We start from the raw sequence: 21,311 nt of genomic DNA on the forward strand, positions 1-21,311 counted from the left end.
AAAAGAATCAGACGTGTTCTTTTAGCACTGCTAGAGGTTAATGCGATACATAGGACTGTTTTAGCAGTTTCACTAAATATCATTTATTCCATCACCACTAAGAGTTGCAGTGTATTTGACAGAAACAAATTGAGTGAACCAAAGCTTTTTCCTTTCATAAAAATGGCTATGACTAAAACTGTACCCTTTAAAATATACTGTATTAAATCAACTTATCAAACTTCTGACAGTTTTACTTTAGCCTTACTTACTTTGTTGGCGTGTAAAATACTTAGCACTGTGTTAGAAATGGTACTTTTCTGAAGATTTTCCAAGGGTGATTGTGAAGGTGAGCAGGTACCTGAGGTGTCTGCTGCAAATTTTCAGTGACCTACCAACACATGCGCAAAAGAAGATAAATGATTTACATTAACTTTATAGTGTCCCGAGTTAAATGTTTTAATGGTTGTTGTTGTCTTTTCTTTAGGCTAAACATGCTAATTTGCTCGTTCTCTTGGGATAAGAGGATAGGTGGGATAGGCAGAAAATAACACAGAAACTGGTCGTCATCTTCTGGCACTTCAGTTTGGACAAGATTTATTAGTAGAAGTAATGTCTTTTCTTAAATTGATTGGAGTAATTAGAACTGCGAGGCAACTTTTCGGGGTGCGCAACCCCTTTAACAGCAAACTTTGAACTCTGCAGAAGTAGGAAAAGTTTTTTAAAAAAAAAAAACCCAACAGAAAAGCTTTTCTAACTTTTCCAACTATACTAGTTGGTCTGCCAATGAGTCTTATCCTGCCTGTGTCTTGAGATCATCACAGCAAAGTACCCGTCCACATATAGTATCCTTCCAGAATTCTGGAACATAAATCACAAAGGATAATGTGCTGGAATTCTAATTAACGGATGCAGACAAACTGGAAATGCAGTTTTCAGCTGCTCTCAGTGTATCTTTATCTTTGTTCAGGACCACAAACATCACACGTAATCTGAAATTGTTTCAGTAGCCACTGAACGCAGTCTATAAATAGCTGTGCCAAAGCTGTAGAAAATGGTCTGAAGCTTTTCCTACCCCAAATGAACATTTGTCTGATTGCCATCTGCAGTCATCAACGGTGATCTTGTGAACTCTGAAAACTAAGCTCAGTTGGTCCTGACATAGTTGAATGGTGGAAATATCAAAAGCTGGTATTCTAGTTTGGTCTACGTATATACAAATTCTGGTGTCTTTTTGTCTACAAAGAGCATACTAATTCTGTAACATTAACAAAGCAGAAGGTACAATTAGGAAGATTTTCCTTTGTTTACAACTGTGAGCTGTTCGCCCTCTCATAGGAGTATCCCAGTGTGCCAGCAGTTCATCATTTCAGTCAAGACATTACCTGGACCACATGCAATCATGAACGCTCCCGTAGTGCCTCTCAAGAGGAAAAGGGTGAGATTGGTGTTGTTGCCAAATTATGATCTGCATAAACGTGTCCTCTCTTTCAAAATTGTAATTATAGTTTGACATACAATGTTCTTCTTTTAATAACGGGTGTTTTCTGTTAGACAGAGAATTCTGCGCTGAGCTGTGTGCATCTGGTTGGTGGGTTAAGGACTCTCAGCTACCTGTTTTCAAAAAGAAAACATGAGAAAGCATCAGGCAGCATTTGAAAAGTTTTACGGTAGGAGACAACACGGGCTAGACAGGGGACATGATCATCCTACCTAAAAGCCCTCTTTGCTCACTGCTACCCAAACAACACCCTAACATCTTGTCTAATGCCCTCCTCTCACAAAGTCACGTGTTGCACTATTGTTCTCGCTGAAAATGTCTTGAGGACAGTGGGCAAGACCTTCTGCAAAGGGTCTCTGATCGCACAGAATGAAATCTTTCTGGACGTCAGCAATCTCCTGTTCCGACAGACCTCTGGTGCAAAGCTCATCATCTCTTGGCCAAACACCTTTTCACTTCATCTAAGCCTCTGGCTTTTTTTTTTTCTGTACTTCCATCTGCTGCAGAGGGAAATGGGAGTGGCTGCAAGTTGCTTCCTGTTAGAGGCAGAACCGTTTGATGTAGGTTTGATAAGCTGTAGCAGATGTCACCAGTTCTTTGTTTCTACATAGCCTTTAACATTCTTTTTCTCAGCGTCAAAGGGAGTTTTGGCATTTGGTTATATGTGTTTCTGAGGAGATGGAGCTCTGCAAGCAGAAAAAGTTTTTCTGTTGGCTTCTGTTATTGAAAGAACTGGAATCTGGGTATAGATTCTGAGATTCCTAAAATGCAGTTCCTTTCATGTTATCTGGACATCTTGCTCCAAAACAGGTGTATACAGGGAAATAAAGCTCTCTTTACTCATCCTGTTACACATTTCTTCTCAGACGCTCTGTTGGCAAGCCCCAATTTCAGCCATTGCTCAGATGAAGAGTAATGCTGGTGTTAAAATGCAACCCTGGTGGCAGAAGGGTCATAAAGCACACGTTTATTTAGATGTGGACAAAGTAGAGTCAGTTATCCACAGCTCAAGGTGCTCTTGCCAAAAATTGCAAAAATTAAACAGGCAGCAAAACACATCTCCCTTTCCTTCTGAAAAAAAACCCAAATCTATTTCAAAACTCCCCAGGCTACGCAAATAGATACACAGTTCGTTATTACTGAAGGGATGGCAGACCCGGTGTTGTTTTAGACTGCTGAAGTGTAAAGAACATGAGTACCTCACATTTACAGGATTATACTAAAATATTTTCTCCACAGGCATAAATTTCTTAGATAACAAATATTGTAAGCAATATTTGTTTTTTTAATGTGGTCACATTTAATAGAATCCATCTAGGAGACGATCCGATGGTATTACATGATCTAAAAGACCAAGTGTTTTTATATCTTCCTGTAGGGATTCTGGCTATTTAAGAGACAACATCTTGTATATTACAGCCAAATTTTTTTCTTTGCTGTTGTGCAAACTTCATGTCAGCTTGCAGTATAAACACACAAAACATAAAGGGTTGATTGAGGCTTTGTGTGAATGCTTTGGCTCCCTAGTTCAACGAAGAGATGTTTGAATGAGCAGCTGTAATGCCAAGGGGCTAGATGTGGATGTGACCAAAATGGAACTTGGATTTCTGGACCAAAGCCAGGAATGCTGATCCTGAAAACTTTAAACGCTGTACGTGATTTGTGTTGATATTCTTGACATACCCATAGCTGTGCTTCTGCATAGGCACAGACCAACCGGTCTTAAAGGTATGGGCAGTTTGGTGCTTGATTTATACCAAACCTCAACAGCCAGGGTCCACGAACCGTGTCCCAGATGGCATTTTCAGAGCAAACTCCCTATGTGCCAGCAGGATCTGGCTCCTTGCAAAACACAGGGAGGCTGTCATGGGTGGAGTACAAGGATGCTCTCTTTTCTGTCCTCTCCTCTGCTTCTGGGACTTCACGTGTGCCTCGGGAGGTCCTACAGCCACAAACGTCAGCTGCCACGAGACCTGGGGAAACCTTTCCATTTGGGGGAACCTTTCTGCACACTGGCCCGTGCTGAAGCATCCACTCTTGGCTTTGGCCAAATAGGGCAGGGTGGGAAACGGACCCTGCGCGATCACGCTGGTGTTCTCAGAGGTGACTAACACCAGTTCTGGATTGGACACAAATAACTAAGTATTTAGACGCCGTGGCCCCTCTCTTCCTGTTTGGAAGCAGGTCTTTTGCTGTTATCTCATTCCCTTTGACTCCTCAGCTCTGTACTGTAAGCGTCAGATCCTCCCTCTCTTTCACAAACTATGTCTTGAAATCTGTTTTCTTAGGAATGATATGGGTACATATATAAAGCAGTTGACATCAGTTCTGAGAATATTTTCTTGTAGGTGGAACTATTATTCCTCCTTGGTACTGTGTGCACAGAGTCAGTGATTTGCTATGCTAATAAGTTGCTGAAGGAAAAACGGAAATTATTCTGGCTATGTATTCCCCTCTAGTATATGTGGTTTAAAAAGACTAAAGGGCAACAGAAGATAAGCAATTAGAGAAAGCACTTCTGCTGGAAGTAATGAAAGAGACAGGAGGCTACAGATTTAGATGAAAATATTTCTGGAAGATTTCCCTACTGTGTGGTTTGGTGGGGTTTTTTTTAAGTGCTTGTTGCACTGCTTTATGTGCTGCCACTCTCCTGTGAAAGCAAAACCCAGGGACTGAAGTGACAGATGATCCAGCTGACATATATTCATTCACTCTGATCCAAGCTTAAGTCCAGAAACTTGGCATCTTGTTTATCAGCTCTGCTAACAAATACACATAAAAACCAAAACAGAACTACCTCCAATTTTTATTAACACTTCCTAGGTAGGATTATTTCTATTGCAATTTACTTTTTGTACAAGTAATTTTCTCAAGTCACAACTGAAGATTACCCTGTTGCCTAATTTATTTGGTTCTTAATTTGGCACTGTGGGCAAATGCAATGTAAAACTCTCAACCATTCTGGGGTTAGACTGAGGCAAGTAATCTGCACCTAGAAGATTTAACAAGGCATCCATCCCAAGGGAGTGTTGACACTTTTAATTAATTAAAGAGAACATTTTGTACTGGACTAAAAATATTTTGTTGACTAAGACCTAAATATTAGCTTTCTTAAGGGAAATAACCAGATAAAAACCTCAATTCTGTTTACCATGGACTTTTTTGTGGAAAAATAACTTTGATTTTTATGGTTTGATGAGAAAACCAAATTTCTGTCACTGTTATATTTCATTTGCTGTGGACAATTAAGCAATTTTGATACACTGATCAGTTTGCTAGTTGCAATGTATATTTCTAAAGGTATTTAAGTAATTTAAATAAATGTTTATATTAGCTTTAACAGGTAACGCAGCTTTTCTCTTCCTGTGTGTTCCTTTTGCACCGGGTATTCATTGTCTGTCTGATCTCTTGTTGGGGAGGATGAATGGAACGTTTTGGATTTCAGGTATTATTCCCAGAAATCTTTTTAACAAAAGCTGATAGGCGGCTGTGGGGGCGTTTTCACAGCAGAGATGAGCCTACACGTACGGGAGGTACCTGGAGCAGCTCCACCTGCACGGGCGGCACACGGGCACCGCGGCCGGTTGCGGTGATCGCGTTCTCCTCGCCAAGAAAAATCCCTTCGCTCAGCCCCGGTCCCTTCCGAGCGGTACTTGCAGGAACAGGTTCAGCCACCAAACGCGGTTTTAGCGCCTCGGCCCTGCCGGAGGCGCGGACGGATGCCGGAGCCACTTGAGGTCTGTTCCCGCTGCGCAGCCCGGCCCACGGACCCGCCCGCGGACGGTTCCCTTCTTTTCGGCAAACCCCTCCCACAGCAACGGTCGCCGCCCAGGCGTCCCCGCCCGCAGCGAGGGGGCCCTGGTCCGGGAACGGCTCCCGCACAGCGGGGCCCGCCGCCGATGCCCCCTCTCAGAGAAGGGGCCCGCGCCGCCGCGTTCCCCCTCACAGGAGGCGCTCGCGCCGCCACAGCGCTCCCCGCCCGCCTGCCTCCCGCTAAAGTTTCTCCCGGGCGCGAGCGCTGCTCTGGCCACGCCGGAGCCTCCCGACGCCCTCCCGCTCTCTCCCGACCGGTGTTTATGGCAGCCGACGATCGCGGATGTGATTAAAGCGCATCCCGCCGCCTTCCGCAGCGGCCGCGCCAGGTACGAGCGGCGGGAGGGAGACGAAGGAGCCGCTCGGCAGCGCCCCGCCCTTCCCGAGGCGACCGCCCCCGGCGCAGGATGCGCTCGGGCGGAGAGGGGCGCGCGCGTTTTGCATAACCCCTCCCCCTCATGAATAACGAAGCAGCCCCGCCTCTCCCGGGCGGCTCACCTCCGAGCGCGGAGGGAGGGAAGGAGCTCGGGGGCGCGCGCGCCCGCCCGCCGCTTCCCTTCCTTCCCCCTCCGCCCGCCCGGGGGGCGAGCGCCGCCCGCCGCTCCCGCTGCCGTTCTCGCCCCGCCCGCTCCCTTCCCCCCTCCCCGCGGCCCAGCGCGCGCAGCCGTGAGACGGCAGCGGGGGCGCGCTCCGAAGCGAGCGAACGGGGGGCAGTAGGCGCGGGGGCCGCCGCTCCCCGGGGTGAGGCCGCGGCGGGGAGGACGGGCGGCAGCGAGGGAGGGGGGCGCTGTGGCGGTTAGGCGGCGAGGGAGCGGCGGAGCCGGCGCCGCCGAGGAGAGGCGAGACCGGCCGCCCCCCACCCCTCCCCGTCCCCTCCCCTTCGGGCGCGCGCTCACCCCGGCGGCGGCGGCTCCCGGCGATGTGGTGAGAGGGAGGCGCCCCGCGCTCGCCAGCCGCGGCCGGTGCGTCCGTGAGGGGGGCGCGGGCCGCCGGGGAGCCCCGCGACGCCGTCGCTTCAGGTAAGGGCCAGCGCCCGCGAGGCCGTGTGTGTGTGTGTGTGTGTGTGTGTGTGTGTGTGTCCGCGTCCACCGCCCCCCGCGGCGACAGATGGGAGGGGAGCCGGACCGTGAGGGGGCGACGCCCGGCGACATGTCGGCGTGCGGAGGGGAGGGGACGGGGGCGGCGGGTAGCGGTGTCTGAGTGGAAATCGCGGCGAGACCCCCCCCCGCCACGCCCCTCCCCCCCTCGCGGTGCCGCACACGGCTGGGGGTCGGGCAGAGCCCCGCACCGCGGGGGTGGGGGGGGGCAGGTACAGCCCCCGTGTTCGTGACGGGGGGGGGCTCCAGGCGCTGCTCTCCCGCGGCCGGGGCGCCCCCCGACCCGCACCCCGCGGGGTGGGTGAGCCGGGCTCGGGCTGAGCGAGATTGCTCGTTAATAGAACTTGGGATAGCGGCGGCTGTAAAGGTGGGGTCGGTGAGAGAAGCGTGCAGGTAGAGTTTAAAAAATCCGATCTTTTCGATGAGAAATCTGTTTCTAAGAGAGCGGCATGCAATTTTCAAAGGTAAGTGAATATTTCGTGCGCAAATCACGTGCTGCAGAATTCAGCTCCATCCCTTCAAACGCTAAGGGAGGCTGTAAGAAGGAATTCTTGCAGAATGGCCCCGTATTTACAGGGGCTGTGCTGCAGGTAGGATGCACGTGAGGCAAACACACACCGCCCTGCCTGCTGCTTCTGTAGGGCTGGGAAAAACGGGTTAAACTGCCGCCCTCTTATTCCTCCCGTAGGGTGAGTAAGGAGCGTGGAGTCTAATGACACAGGATCTTTCTATTACAGGCGTGGGCTGGTTGTTGGGGGCTAAAATGTGAAAAAGAAATGAGACATGATGAGGCAGACAGCTTCGCTGAGATGTATACTGTGCAAGGAAAAGACAGATTCTCATCCCTGTTTGTGTTGGGACGTTCAGGAGCGTATGTTAGGCAGTAAGCTGGGTTAGAGAATGATGTATCAATATGGATTTTAGGCTTTTATACAGGTGAAAATAGCATAAGGAAAACGAAATAGCTAAAGAAATTAAATTATGGAGGTTAACTAGTGCTGCTGGGGAGTGCAGCATAGCTACGGTATACTGAATGAGGGCAAATTAATGTTGAATTGGGGGAAGAACACGAAGAAATACAGCGAACGTGCCATAGAGAACAACAACATGGCCATGAAACCTTGCTTGCAGCATTTCTCAGGTTGGAGCTTGGAGTGATTTCTTCAAAATGCTAAAGGTTGGGTGTTATCTGTTTTTCTTATTTAAGCCTCGAAAGTTAAATACAAAACCTGCAACTGAAAACATCCATTCCTAATATATAAATTAAAAAAATAAAATAAGAGAAAAGAATCTAGCGAAATAAGTGCCTTTTGGCGAGAACACACTGAAGAGAATTTGCTAGCTAGTCACGAGGGTTTCCTACTGAAGTGGTGAGCGACACCGTAGATCATGGATACTTTGTGTAGAGGTATGTTTATCTAGAAAATGTACGATGAACGAGCAGTTGAATTACGGAAGTACAATATATTGCAACTTGACATAATCAAAATCCCATTTTTTTTGGCTCTGCAAACAAACTGTTGCGGGGGGGAGGGGGAATGGTAGTGCTTAGGCAAAGCCTGTCAGATGGTCGCAGACCATTTGAGGTCTGTGACTGTTATGACTCTGGGGCTTCTAAAAAAATATACTTGAAGAGTTGTACTGTTTTTTTGTAGTAACTCTTGCTAAGTGCATCATAAATGCAAAATACTGTGTGTACTCCAGACTTACCACCAGTTTCATTTGAGTGGCGAGGAGTGGTAGGGCTGTATCCTGTTTGGATCTAGACTGTGGTCATGGAATATTGAAGCATTTAGATTTGTAATTACAACACGGATTACTGGTTACATGTTCAGCATAACTGGATGACTAATACAGTTTTATAAAATAAACGCCTTATCAATATTGTTTGTGTCGTAGCAATTCCTGTCTTGTTCTCATCTTTTTGTCTTTTCCACTGGCTTTCCCATGATCCTATGTGAGTTTGTGGCTTTTTTAATAGAAATAAATATTCTGAACAAAAATGTCTCCTCTGAGGTACCTAAATTACACTTTAACATTTCAGGTTACCTAGACTAGATTTACTTTCAATTAAACCTTTAGGTTATAATTGATACATATGTTGTTGTTCAGAAATCCATGAGCATACTGCTATGTGCAGTGAATTTTTAAAAGATTAATTTTTTAATGCAACATTACAGACAAGCATGTCTAATTTTCTGCTTGTAAATTCTAATTTATTAATATTAATGCTTATAAATGCAAACTATATAAGTCCCAAATATGCATCACATGCAGTATTATGCACTCTATACGCTGAGTTCTGCAGGTTTTGTTCTATATATGTATTTCCAGAACACTTATCTGCAAGGCCTGCTTTGGTTTGCCTCTGACATGTTTAAGTTTCATTAGAATGGAATCTTACATTTTCTTTAATTTCAGGATGCTTGTTACAATTGGTAATAGTCTATTTTACTCTCTTATTCAATAGCTAGAGGAAAACAATAAGAAGGCAGCCAGAAAAGTCTAAAACAACCCCTTGGTACATTAAAAAAAAGTGACCTGCACCCCTCCCAACTTTGTGCATGGTTTTTCTCATTTAAAAGAGAAAAAGATTCTGTTCCTCCTTATGTTTTATCTAAGTTTACCTTTTCTAGAGGTGGTTAAACTTGTGATCAACTGAGAAGATAGAAACACCTGTAATTCCACATTGTGAAATATTAAAAAAAAAATCTTTTGCCTTAAACTTTTTTTGAAAAAATTCTGATTTCATGTCTTCATATACACATTCTGTGTACACATTCATTCTTTTTCTTTAAACTTTTGCGTATGAATTTTTTTAGAGCAGAATGATATGCCAGGGTGACTTCCTTTGACATCTAGACAAGCAAATGGCTCTAAGGGTTGTTTCTTGACGAAATGAAGCTGATTTTAAGAATTGGTGAAAAAATCAGTGACCTTGTCCCTGTTCTCCCACCCGCAGTGGTGTGGTGTTGTAGCCCTCTCTCTCGTACCAAGTGAAATGCTTGAGCAGCTGGTGGGTGAATGAAAACTATTTATTTTTGCAGAGTTCATTTCTAGCTGGATCAATAAACTGAACTTGACCTGTTGAACACGAGGGTGACGGGAGGAGGGCGCACGAGTGTGAAATAGAGCGGCTGTGTCTGTCCTTCCCAGCAGCGCTGAACTCTTTTTGAAGGGTTGATGCCAGTTGTGAACTCATGCCTGGAGTACTTGGGTGAAGCCTTAAAAATGTCTCTGCAAATGGTACCTTTCGATGTACAGTGAGTGTCTTTCCCTGCGTGTATGTTTTGTTTATGCTTAGTACTACACAAAGAATACTCACAGCCTTACTTACATCATTGATTATAATCCTTGTGATCAGCCTGATCGGTAATTTCAGGTTGTCTTGCACTTTGCTTCCAATATAATAAACGTGCCAACCTCTAGGAACATTTTTCAGCATCTGTAGAACATGGAAAAGCTGTGTGGTCATACAAGACCCAGTGACGTTACCGGTAAGGTCTGGGGGGGTTACTATGGTCTGGAGTCAGAGCAGAACTGAGCCCCCTGGTTGGTTCTGACTCTTGCGTCTTGGAATAACATGTTCATTTTAACTTCAAGGTAGAGAGTATGCCTGTTGCATTCACTGGAGATAAATTAGTTTTTAAAGCTCACTGCATCTGCAAATATTTGCAGTGGTGGAGTGAACTAGATCATTCATCTTTGCTTTATTTGCCAGCTGGATTTTATGAGCTTTAAAAAACAAATTCTAGTTATGTTACTTAGAATTATTCCAGTCCCATTATTTCATGGGGCTAAAATGCAGTTGTTTGTTTTATGTTCGTTTAAAAAGTAATTAAATACAAGCCCTACCTTAATTAGAGAAGATAGTGGCTTGTTTTGTGTACTTACATTAAGAAGGGAGAAACTGGGAATTTAGAGCCCACTCTTGAAGTTGTCCCTTGTGAAGCTGCCCCATCTGATAGAGCTCCTTGAGGTTCTACTTAAGCGGCCTGTGATGAAAGGGTCTGGCTTCATCATGAGGGTGATGGACAAATTGGAGAGGAATTTAGCTGGTTGTCCTAGCATGGAACTGGTTGTGGGATTCTGATGGGAGAGCAGAAGTTACTGGATTTTGAATAAAAATGCTGTGTTTTGGGTGCTGTGGTAATGGGACTAGAGTGTTTCAGATCTTCAGGAAGAGGCATCCTTGAATAATCTGTGGACTTCCCTGAATAGTCTGGTTTTCTTCCTGGGCAGCATTTATTACCTATCCTTCCAAAATGGGTCAAATACGTGAATTCATACTGTGGTGTGAGAAACGCCATATTGAAAAATACCCTGTCAGGGAACATTCATTAGTAATGATATAACATAAAAAGGATAGTATGCTTATTTGACTCAAGTTTGGTTTTCTGCCACATTACTCAATTGTTTGATTTCAAAGGAATCATTACTTATTCATGGTGTTTATAAAATACATGTAATAGTTGGGTTTGTGCATATTCTGCATAAAACAAACCTTGGTTGAAGTTTTGCTTCCTCGGTCATTTTTATATTTTTTTTGGTAAAGCTTTTTCTCGTTTTGAGTGTTGGGCTTATTTGCTAAAGATGTTGCTTTTTTTGAATTTCAAATTTGAGAGTGGCTTTTTCTTTCCCTCCCACCAATCCTGTCGCTTCATAAAGATGAGAATTATTTAGCTTTACTGAAGAAGTAACCTTAGGTAGTAATCCTTAAGAGCGAATTTGGCAAAGGCACGCGTAGATACTTCAGGAACATGAAGAATCCTGGTGAGTTCATGTTACTATTCCTATGCAAGCAAGTCTCCGCACGCCGCCACTGCCTTGAGCTGGGGCCCTTGTGCTGATGAGGAATGATGTTGTATGACCTAATAGGGAGGGAAGTAATCTGTTAGAGTGGTGTTCTCTTTTGAACTGGTGTAACTAACGAAGAGGGTGATGAATCATGCATGTTGACATTTCAGCTGTTACCAGTATTTGTTATTTATTTGTACTTTATGAAAAGAACATATTGGTAACTGAAGGAGTATCTTCCAGAGCAGACTGATAGCTCCGTGGTAGGAAGGCTGGGGAGTGATTTGTTGTTAGAGATCTTTCATACTCATTTCAAAGTCTTGGGAGCAACTTGTTGCTTGTTAGTTGTTTGATTGTACTTAATGAGCAAGAATAAAGTGGTATATGTCCAAAGTGAAGATTCTGGTATGTATGAATTATTCTTTCTTGCACCACCAGCAGTTCCATTCATGTTGCCCCATTCCACATAAGTTATTGAAAAGTCATCTGATTAGCGTTTCTGACCTTATTCTGATCAAAGCAGAGAAAGCTCAAAGCTGCGTTTGTTCCTGTGCTGAGCTGTAAGTGTATGCAAGCAGCAAATGTCTATCTGCCATTATCCAAGTCTTTCCAAAGCTTGGAAGGATGGAGGCAAGCTTTCTTGCTTTTCTTTCCCCAAGTTTTTGAATCTGGAAGTTTGCAATCATGTCTTTTGGAGTAGGTTGCATGTAAGACAGCAGAGGTTTGGTCATCACGAGGAGTTATTTGTCTTTACACCCTGTTTTCCATATCTTCTGGGTTTTTGCCACTGAAAGAGGTGACTTAGTTTTCAGAGACCAGTGACACTTTGCAGATTTTCACGGTGTAATACTTAAAACCTGAAGCTTGTGTAAATGCATCGCTAATGAAATTCAGCTGAATAGTTGAACTGCATCTTTTACCCTAATCTGTAGGGGATAGATATATTTAATATTAAAATATGGAATACTTTGACAGAGCAGTTCAGGTAAAATTCCCAAATAACAGTGAATAGGGTAAATGTGTGTTTTGTTCTGGTGTGTGTTTGTGGTTTGTTTGTTTTTTTTTTTCTCAGAGACCCTCATTTTAATGGTGAATATTGTCCATTTTTTACTTATATCAGCTTTAATTGCTAATTATGGTTGAATTCTAGTGATCTCAAATTTGAGATTCATAATGATCTCATTAGAGAAAAAAAGTATTTTGGATAGGTGAATTTTTATTTGCAATACAAGTCACACTGGGAATTTGTCATTAATGAGCGAGGGTGAGAAAAGAGATGTTTAATTTGTATTTTATGATAGAGGATCTCCCTGTTTACTTACTTTTAGATATTTTGGGTGTTTATTTCATTTTTCCCTTCATGCCTGTATGATTTCCAGGGCAGGTAGAATAATATTTTGGCAGATTGCTGCTATTTTTCTGTATTCAGATTTAAATAAAATGCTTTTATAAAGCAGTCGGTAGGAAACATCACTGAGGGAATTTATATTTTTTAGATGCCTTAATGAGTGAGGTTTGTATATGTGTGTGAATGGTTCCTCCTCTTTTTTTATGTGTTCTTTTCAGCTGGCTGTCTTAAAAATTTGAGTTTCTTTCTTAGTTTGGATGAGAAACTTGATGAATGCATTTGAAAAAGAGAAACCATCAGTGCCTGTGAAAAATATCAAAATTAAAGACAATGTAAAATATCTCTTCAGAATGGGAGTATGAATATTTACAGTCTTTGTGGTTCCAGAAAGCAGTTGTGCACTGATTCCAATTGCTGTAAAGCATTAACTGATACTCTTGAAAGTGTCTTAATATCCTTAACCTGGAAACAATTATGGTCTCTTCTGTTCCCTGCCAGTCACCTCGATGGTAATCTGAAGTTCCTTGCAGGTGAATTTTCCAACCTTGGAATTACAGAGTATTAAGCTGATTGAGCTAGATCCTGTGGTCAGTGTTTTTTAATGATTGGCTTAAATATTGGTAAGCTGTACTTATGGGCTCTTAAGTCATGCTTAGCATTTTTAGTGGGCTGCTTCTGTCTGAGCTTGTGAAATACTGTTATTTCCAACAGAAGTCGAGAAAAAATACAAGGAAAACTGGGAGAAGACTGTAAGGAGAAACAAATGTGAATTGAGTAGCTTCCTGGTCGTATAGCTAGAGGTATAAATGTTAGAGGATTTAGATTCTTTCTGCAGTTGTTAAATGGAAACGGGTTTATTTGCTTTATTGTTTTAGGGAAACAAACCAAAAAGGCTTATCTTTTATTGCTCTTTGAAGAAGTTTTACCTGTCTGTGCTGTCACCCAGCTGTTGATTCCTGCTACCTTCACCCGCCTGCTGAAAGCCGCTGGTCCCTCAGCTGTGTTGAACCAGATGTCTGGGTGTAAGGTAAAAAGAATAATCCCATTTTACTGCCTTCCTCATGGTGTTCCTGCCCTGAAATTATTTACTGGTGGAGTTAACAGTCCTGTTTTGTCCCACAGTCTGGCACAGCAGATTCTGGTGATGCCTTTTTCCATCAATAAAAATGAGCTTCTGTCATCTTCTCTTCTTGGGTTGTGATCCCATAAAGTTATCATTTTTAATGAAGAAATATTATTAGAAAGTAAAGGAACAATATGCAACCAGAGTGCAATGAACAATGAAGCGTGCATATTTCCTGTTGTTGATCCTTTTATTTACCTCTTTAATAACAGATGATTTTCCTTTTTGCCTTATCTCCCATTCTGTCCTGTGGGATTATTCTGTGTCAAGAAACTATTTTTGGTAGTAAGATGCTCTTAATGTTCCAGATAACGATTTGAAGAGGCCTAGTAACTAGAAGATAAAGGTGCACAGCACTTCTGTAGAAATGAAGTATGTGGTTTTAATGCTGAAAGATGTGACCGGGAAATCCTACCCGTTCTGGCGTTCACCAGGACTTAGGGAGTCACTAGGGAGATGGCAGCATGGTGCTTGTAACTTGAAAGAAGTTGGGCAAAATACTCATGTCCTTTCAGGCCTAAGCCCCCCCATGTCCACTCCTCTTTCTCTAGGCTCCTTTAATAGTATGTAGATTTTTAGTTGCATGTCTTGGCTCTCTTCTTGGTGGTTGGTGCATGTCTGTGAACATAAGGAGTCAGTCACTGAGTAGATAATTGGGATAGGCTTAGGCAGGCTGTTTCTTGTGAGTGCTGCAGAAGAAAGTCTTCAGCAAAGGGGAGATTAGTGGACAAACAGATAAACAACTTTCTATCCTTCAGAGGTTTTATGGAATAGAACGTGGAAAGGTTCCGAGAGAGGAGAAAAAACAAGTAAAATACTGCGAGGATAGATTTTAGAAATGTGATGCTTGGAGGAAGGAGCCCAACGGAATTGTGTGTCAAGCTTTTATGAGAGTTATAAAACAGAGCCTGTGGAGGGGTGCAAATCTTAAGTGGATGTAGTGATTTGAATGACCAAAATCGTGTTTGTGCTTGTGGATTTTGCTGGCTCGCCACAAGCTCTCAGGCCACATTGTTCTTCATGTGACTTTAGTTTTAAGGATATTTGCAAAATGATATGGTTCAGGCAGTTATTCTGTGTATATAGCTCTGTGTTGCTTAATCTGTTACTTTCTGTAGTTGCTTAAATTGGGGTCTGATGCTTATTATCTCTTCTAGCAGCTTTTACATTTCTAAATAATCTTAGGTTAATAGCTAATCTATTTTTTATGAAGGGAGAAATCTCCCATTTGCTAATATAATGGGGATTTTTTTTCCTCTTATTAAAATAATTTTTCCTATTTAATTTTCAATGTAAGATTTGATTAGAGGACCCCAACTCAGTTTTCTACTCTTTCACACAGTTATCAGTATGAGATGCTCAGCTTCACAGTTAGAACATAAGTGTTTGCTTGAAATCTTTGTGAGCAGCTTTCCATTGGCACCAGCCTTTGGTTAATACTTGGGCCTGTGTCACAGCATCCCTTGCTTTTTTGTCTTCAGGAGTGGGGATTTAGTGCAACAGGCACCATTAAAGAAAGGAACATTGTTCTTTGAAGACTTAAGCTGTAATGGAGCTACATGTGCCCACCCACTTTCTCTTCAGACTTGTAATATTATCTATGTCTTGATTTAAAAAAAAAAAAAAATGCAATGCTGACAGCAGGCAGTGATCCTACACCTCCTCAGCAGAGGTGGAGTATACCATCTGGCACTATGTGGGTAGTAGTTATCCCAAAAAGTAATAACAGTGGGAGTTCTTGCCAGTTACAAGTTGTGATCACAAGCCAAATGGTGTAGTTCTAAATTAGCGTACGTTTCCAAAGTGAAAGAGATGCAAGTATTTATTTTTGTGAACTTGAGAAGTATTTTCAGTCACGGGGGTCTATGCTGAGGCTTTAGGTGCTAGCATTTGAAAGAAAGTGTGAGGGGAGTAAGTCAGGGGAATATGGGCTGTGATGCCTGCTAGACCATTTTCTAGGCACTAAAGAAGTTGGCTTTTTTTGGTATGATGTAAGCCTCAACTTGGTTAGTACATGCAAGGTTGAAACTGAGGAATTATTTTAAAAGAGTGAATAATGGAGTGGTCCTTTGATTTGATTTTGACTTTGCTGAATAAGAAATGAAAGATCATCCTTTGGCACTACTAACTAGTCACGAACAGATTGCTGCTACCTGCTGTAAGACAATGAGAAAACCTTTGTAACTAGGTAAAAAATTCCCTATATTGCTTTTAGTAGCACTTTTGATATGGTGGCCTATGATATTTTTGCCTGAAAAGTTAGATGTAGCATAATCAGAACTGCCGTCAAGTGAATGCAAAACTGGTTAGCGAGTTGTTTAGTAACCTGGGTGATAAAATTGAGAGTGTACTAGTTAAACCTGTGGATGACATCAGCTTTCAAGGGATTACAGGGATAGGAAGAAAGGATTAGATTCAAAAGGATCTTGAAAAATTGGAAACAAAATATGAACAAATTAATTTCTCAGACTTTATTCTGAACAAAAAGAATGGCCAATAGTATAAATAAAGGAAAACAGGAAGAGAGGAGTTTGGAACATGCAAAGCTCTGTAAAATGTCCAAACTGAAAATTAAAAAATAAACCTCAGTGTCATTTGCATGCATGCATGCATGCACATGGAGCTAGGGAAGTTGAGAGGGAATTGTGAATTTGGGACTTTTCAGATCTGGCTTCTTATTGCAGACTTGCTCAGACGCTGAAAGTACCATGTGGATGAAATTCATGCACAGACACAGATAGGGTTTCAAAGAGAGCTTTTGTTGTTCTTTCTCAAGTTATTTGGGTAGATGATTTAGCTGCTCTTACGTCAGCATACATCGTCTTTCTGCTAGGGGACTTTGCCAGTATCTTCCCCCCGCCGCCCCGGCATAGCTATAACTGCGGGGGTCCTCATCGAGTAGATAAGCTTTGCATCAGGCTCTTATTTCTTTGTGGATTTTTTTTTTACTGCTCCTGCTTCTTTTAAATGCCCATAAGACTACCTAACAAATCTGGTCAGTAAAGACTTTGTCTAAGTCTACTGAATGTGTTTGTAGTCCTTGCACTGAGTTAGTTTTCTGTGTTGTGTTGCTGTATTTTTGATCTTTGGAAACAGAGATCAGCATTGAAGTTGGTGGACACATGCACAGATTTTAAAGTGAGTTAATGAATGTTAATTAGTAAGCACCTAAGAATTTCTATTCAGAAACACAGTTTAAGTCAGATAGATATGAAGGCACCTTACTTGAAATAGTTGCCTCAGATATTTTTTGTGAGAAACTTCAGCATTTATGTAAACCTAATACATTATATGATTTTTATGTACCTGACGTAACTATATACCATGTATTCTCTGTTGTGTCTTGGCTACAATTAAGATTTTGCATTAAGGAAAACCATTATGATTAACTTCAAACTCTTGCATTGCATTTGTCCTTGTAGACAAACAGTTTTGCAGTTGGAAGAGCAGATAAGGGACTACTGTGGGCTGTGTTTACAGCTTTGCTTGTGCTATGCTTTTTTGTGAAGTTGGGGTATTTCACTCTAATATAAACACTGAAAATCTTAGATGCAAATTAATGTTCTTCATAAATGGGGGGGGATGAAAAATCTGCAAGTTTGGATAAAACCATCTTTAAAGAAAGATTAGGTCATATGACATAAGATTATTTAGCTTTTCATCATTATCAGGAAACTAAGCAACTGTGAAAATCTTCCAAGTGATGAGTCTGTCTTTACAATACCGTGTTCTACATGACTATGGTTTGGGTTGGTTTTCTTCAGTTAAAGAGTAATACTGTATGCAGAGTGAATCTTGTTGCATTAATTATTACCTATTTAGCTATGGATATACTAGAGCTGACTCTGGCATATGTGGGGGATTTACCCTTCTCAGATGCCACGTGCTACCACCTGTGTTACTGCGTCTGATGCATCCAAGTGCTTACTGAAATCTGCAGTTTTGGAATTTCATCAGCTTAAATCGGTACTTGTCAATTGTCTGTACTATAAATCCTCAGATTTATATCTGGTGGCAGTTTGCTCATAGTCTAGACACTCGTGCTGAACTTCTGCGTGAAGCTAGTCCTGACTGCTTACATTCAGAACTCGTCTTTCTGTATTGTATTAAGAGCTTATCCATATGCTGCAGGCTCTGAGTGCAGGAAGTCTGCTGGCAGTAGTCCTGCTATTCCATATTCTGATCTCAGGCTCTTTGTGGATCATCGGGAAAGAAAAAAGAAGCATAAAGCCTGACAAGTTGTTGGCTGACTGATTTCTAGATAAGTCTTGCAAGAAAATTTGAATAAATATTAATGTTCGTGTAAGAAGTGCCACAGCGTGGCTGGTTCTGGTGTGAACTGCAGGATGTGATTAAAAGTCAGATCGAGCAGTGCACGGGGGTCAGGCTGGAGAACAGTCTCCCCTTTGAGACTCCGTATCGCTGTAGTTTGGGAGCGGGAGTAATGGCTGTTAGTTGGAGCAGGTCACGAGAAACTATATATGTATTTCCTTCTGATAATAGATGTGCTTTACATTTATTGTCACTAGAAAGAACATCTGATTTTTGCAATTAGCTTGGATCAAGTAATAATTCTGATGTGGTGTTGGATTTTAGAACTTTGTAGGAGCAATACATAAAATAATGCTTTCTTACTTTTTTCCCCAGACATCTCTCCCAGAGGAAACAATCATTTTGGTTTCACATAGGTGGCATATAGGGACTGAGTTATCTGCAAGAAACAAAACCCAAATCTCCTTGAAACTATGGCTGACCAAAGTATGGCTGCAACAAAGTATTTGTTTCCTGACTGTCAAGGCTGGTTTTGTTTGCAGGATTTCCCAAACCTGGGCTAACCTTTCAAATGGTTTCAATTTTCTGAATATTTTTGTTATGTTGTGACGCCAGCATAAAATGGAAAGCCGAGTTGAAATTTGTTCATTTGTCTCCATTTTCCTTTTCCTAATATGACTGGTTTACAACAGGTTATTTGGGCACTTTGACGCATAAAAATGATTATAAATGCTAAAGCTATAACTTCCCAATATTAAGCACTGATTAATCCAAAATAATATCCCATATTTCACAAATGACAATAGAATAAATTCTGGAGCCTTTTCTAACTCTATGCAAGGGCACAGAGTCTGGCTCCAACACTTCAGTGTATGGAATACCAGATGTGGCTAGACCAAGCTCAAAAGGGTGTAACAATAAGCCCACAGTAACATATATAATGTTACATGTAAAATAATCTCGGACACATCTTCTTTGTGATGGGGAGAAATAGCTTTTAGTTTGATGTAGTAGGTGCTTGTATACATTAAGGCAAATAACATCACTTTCAAGTTTTCTGGAGCCCCTGTATAGGAAGGAGAGTTCGGTCTTAGTCTGGAATTACTTCAGATAACTCAAAGGAAGTACGTAATTGTTATGTAGGAGGATTTTTTTTGTATTTTTAAGATGTTCTGTAATGCATCATTAAAACATCACTAAAAAGAGCCCAGTAGAAAGTGTGTCAGTGCTCTCTCTTGTAAAAGACTGAGTTTACATTCCTTCATGTTTATTCTTGATGTTAGAGTTGTTGCATCTGAAATCCATGTGCTAATGGGACTTGATCTGATTTTCTTCTTGGATAAAACACAAATAGGAAATGATTACTGAAAGTATAAATACTTTGTAAAATTTAAGTTTATGATCTTTTTCCAAATAAGAAACCACTTTAAATATTTAATCACTTTGTTTGCATGTTTGATGTGCCTAGTTTGATTGAAAGATTCAATATTTATAGTTGGTTGCTTTTTAGATAAAGGAAAGAAGTCTCCAGGTTTCATACTGTGTTATTTGTATACCTCTGTGAATTCATTGTTTTCCTTTAGGAAATTGCTTTTATCTGCAGCTTGCTAGCAGGGTTTTACTAAATAATGTTTAGAAATACTGTAGGCAAGAATGTGAAATACTCTGGACATAGTGTAAGAAACCTAGTGAGAACCTGGTATTTTTTCAAATGTGTTTTGTTTGTTTTTCTACCGTGGTTGTGTTTACCTCTGGTATAGATATCAGATGGCTAGCTTTTGCATATTACTCATTATAGGAACGTCAGGTTGGTTTTCCTTCCTTTATTTGTGCTCTTCCTCTTCCTCCTCCCTCCCCCTTCTCATCCTGCTGTTTTATCTGCCAGAAATTGATCTCTCACCCCTCGAGTGCAGCATGAGTTGCGTGCTGGTTTGCAGCAAAGGCTTGGGTAGGATCTGCTTCACAAACACCATTGGTTTCTTTTCTGTTCACGTGTGATGAAATCCTCTGAAATGACACTTTTATATGAAGTGAAGTCCGCTGCCTTTCACACTTATGTGATTTTTATGATGCTTCTCATTAGTAATGGCAGGATTTAAGTAAATGATCACACCAACAAGCACTCCTTCCCATTTCTTTTTTCCATCAATGTGGAAAGCTAGCCGTAAGCTTTTAAATCATTAAAAAACAGGCAAAAGCAGCCATGAAGAAGTGTTTCTACCTGGTCTTGAGAAAACTAGCAATTGTATGGGAAGTCAGTCTTCTTCCAGCAAGGCACCAGCATTTGCTGATGTACAGGATTGGGAGGCCTTGAGTGGTGTGTTTGCTCCTTGCAGTATCGCAACGCAACTTTGGGCTGAGCAAATCTGTGACGATTGTCCTTTGTGCTGTTAGCCGCAACAGCTACAGCCTCCCCAAAAGATGTCTGGTTGGCATCCCCATTCCCAGGGGATCTGTTTTCTGGGAGCTCGGACTTCTGCTCTGTGTCCTTCAGTCAGCTGGAAGGAAATGTTTCTCTAGGATGGCAACCTCCGCCTTTTTCCAGTGTCCCTTGATAACCTTGCGTCATGAGATACAACATACATCATGGTGAACCTGGATCTGCGTGTGTGCAGAGTGGTCAGCAGGTTGCCAGTATATCAGAGCGACATTATTTGCTTTTCTCTTGCTGGAGTTAGTGGTGAAGGTGTAGATCTGTAAAGATGTTCTATGTTTCTTAAAACTGTCTTGTGAATTCCAAGGATGAAGGAAGATGTGAAAATAAATTATCAGAGGAGAACTAACTTAGTGAAGATGAAATTGAGAAACAGAACAGCAACAAGATGTTTCTGAATTTGTAAATGTGCTTCCTGAACAGATAATTGCATGCTGGTGGGAAGAGTAACTGGAAAGTGGTGAACTTAGTAACAGTAAAAGCTTGCATGAAAAAGGCTACCAATCTCATAATGAAGAGGTAAGAGATAACAAAAACTTATCTGAGGATTAAGACTGACTTGGTTGAGTGGTTCAAAAGTCAAACAGAGTTTTGACACATTTATACCCGTGCTACTACAAACGACAGTCAACATCCTTTTGAATAGAACAGATAATTGCACTTACGGTGACTGGTTGTCCAAAGATGGATGAGTGTGCAGCTGCTTTTTCTCCTTTTTCCTTTTCTCCTTTGGATTAAAAATAGTAATTTTAATATTCAAAGAAATGTGAGGAAAATATTTTAAATATTATTTAATATTTTAACAAGCATTTATATCAGTGTTATGTATGTGGGGCGGTGGGTAAGGGGAACAGGTAAGTTAGTATTAATGCTGCTAGGACAGTATTTCAAAGAGTTGTAAGGAACATATTTGTTTCAGATGAATACCGGCTGATAGGACAGATGCA

The 21,311-nt window shown here is 41.8% G+C and overlaps 1 protein-coding gene across 14 annotated transcripts in view; it reads left to right on the forward strand.

Annotated features, from left to right (window-relative positions):
* The first annotated feature begins 5,992 nt into the window (after positions 1 to 5,992).
* Positions 5,993 to 21,311, forward strand: part of TANC2 (tetratricopeptide repeat, ankyrin repeat and coiled-coil containing 2) — a 250,259-nt gene continuing 234,940 nt past the window's right edge. For 4 of the 14 annotated variants that reach the window (XM_054801156.1, XM_054801158.1, XM_054801163.1 and 1 more), the window contains exon 1: positions 6,758 to 6,854. In XM_054801156.1, coding sequence (XP_054657131.1) covers positions 6,840 to 6,854 — 15 coding nt within the window. In that variant the 5' untranslated portion in view covers positions 6,758 to 6,839. Of the gene's footprint in view, positions 6,313 to 6,756; positions 6,855 to 7,272; positions 7,568 to 21,311 lie in introns of those variants that run through there. The other 10 variants (XM_054801155.1, XM_054801166.1, XM_054801165.1 and 7 more) reach the window with 6 other exon arrangements.

The sequence above is a fragment of the Grus americana genome, chromosome 22 (assembly GCF_028858705.1).
Source record: "Grus americana isolate bGruAme1 chromosome 22, bGruAme1.mat, whole genome shotgun sequence".
NCBI classification, from domain to species: Eukaryota; Metazoa; Chordata; class Aves; order Gruiformes; family Gruidae; genus Grus; species Grus americana.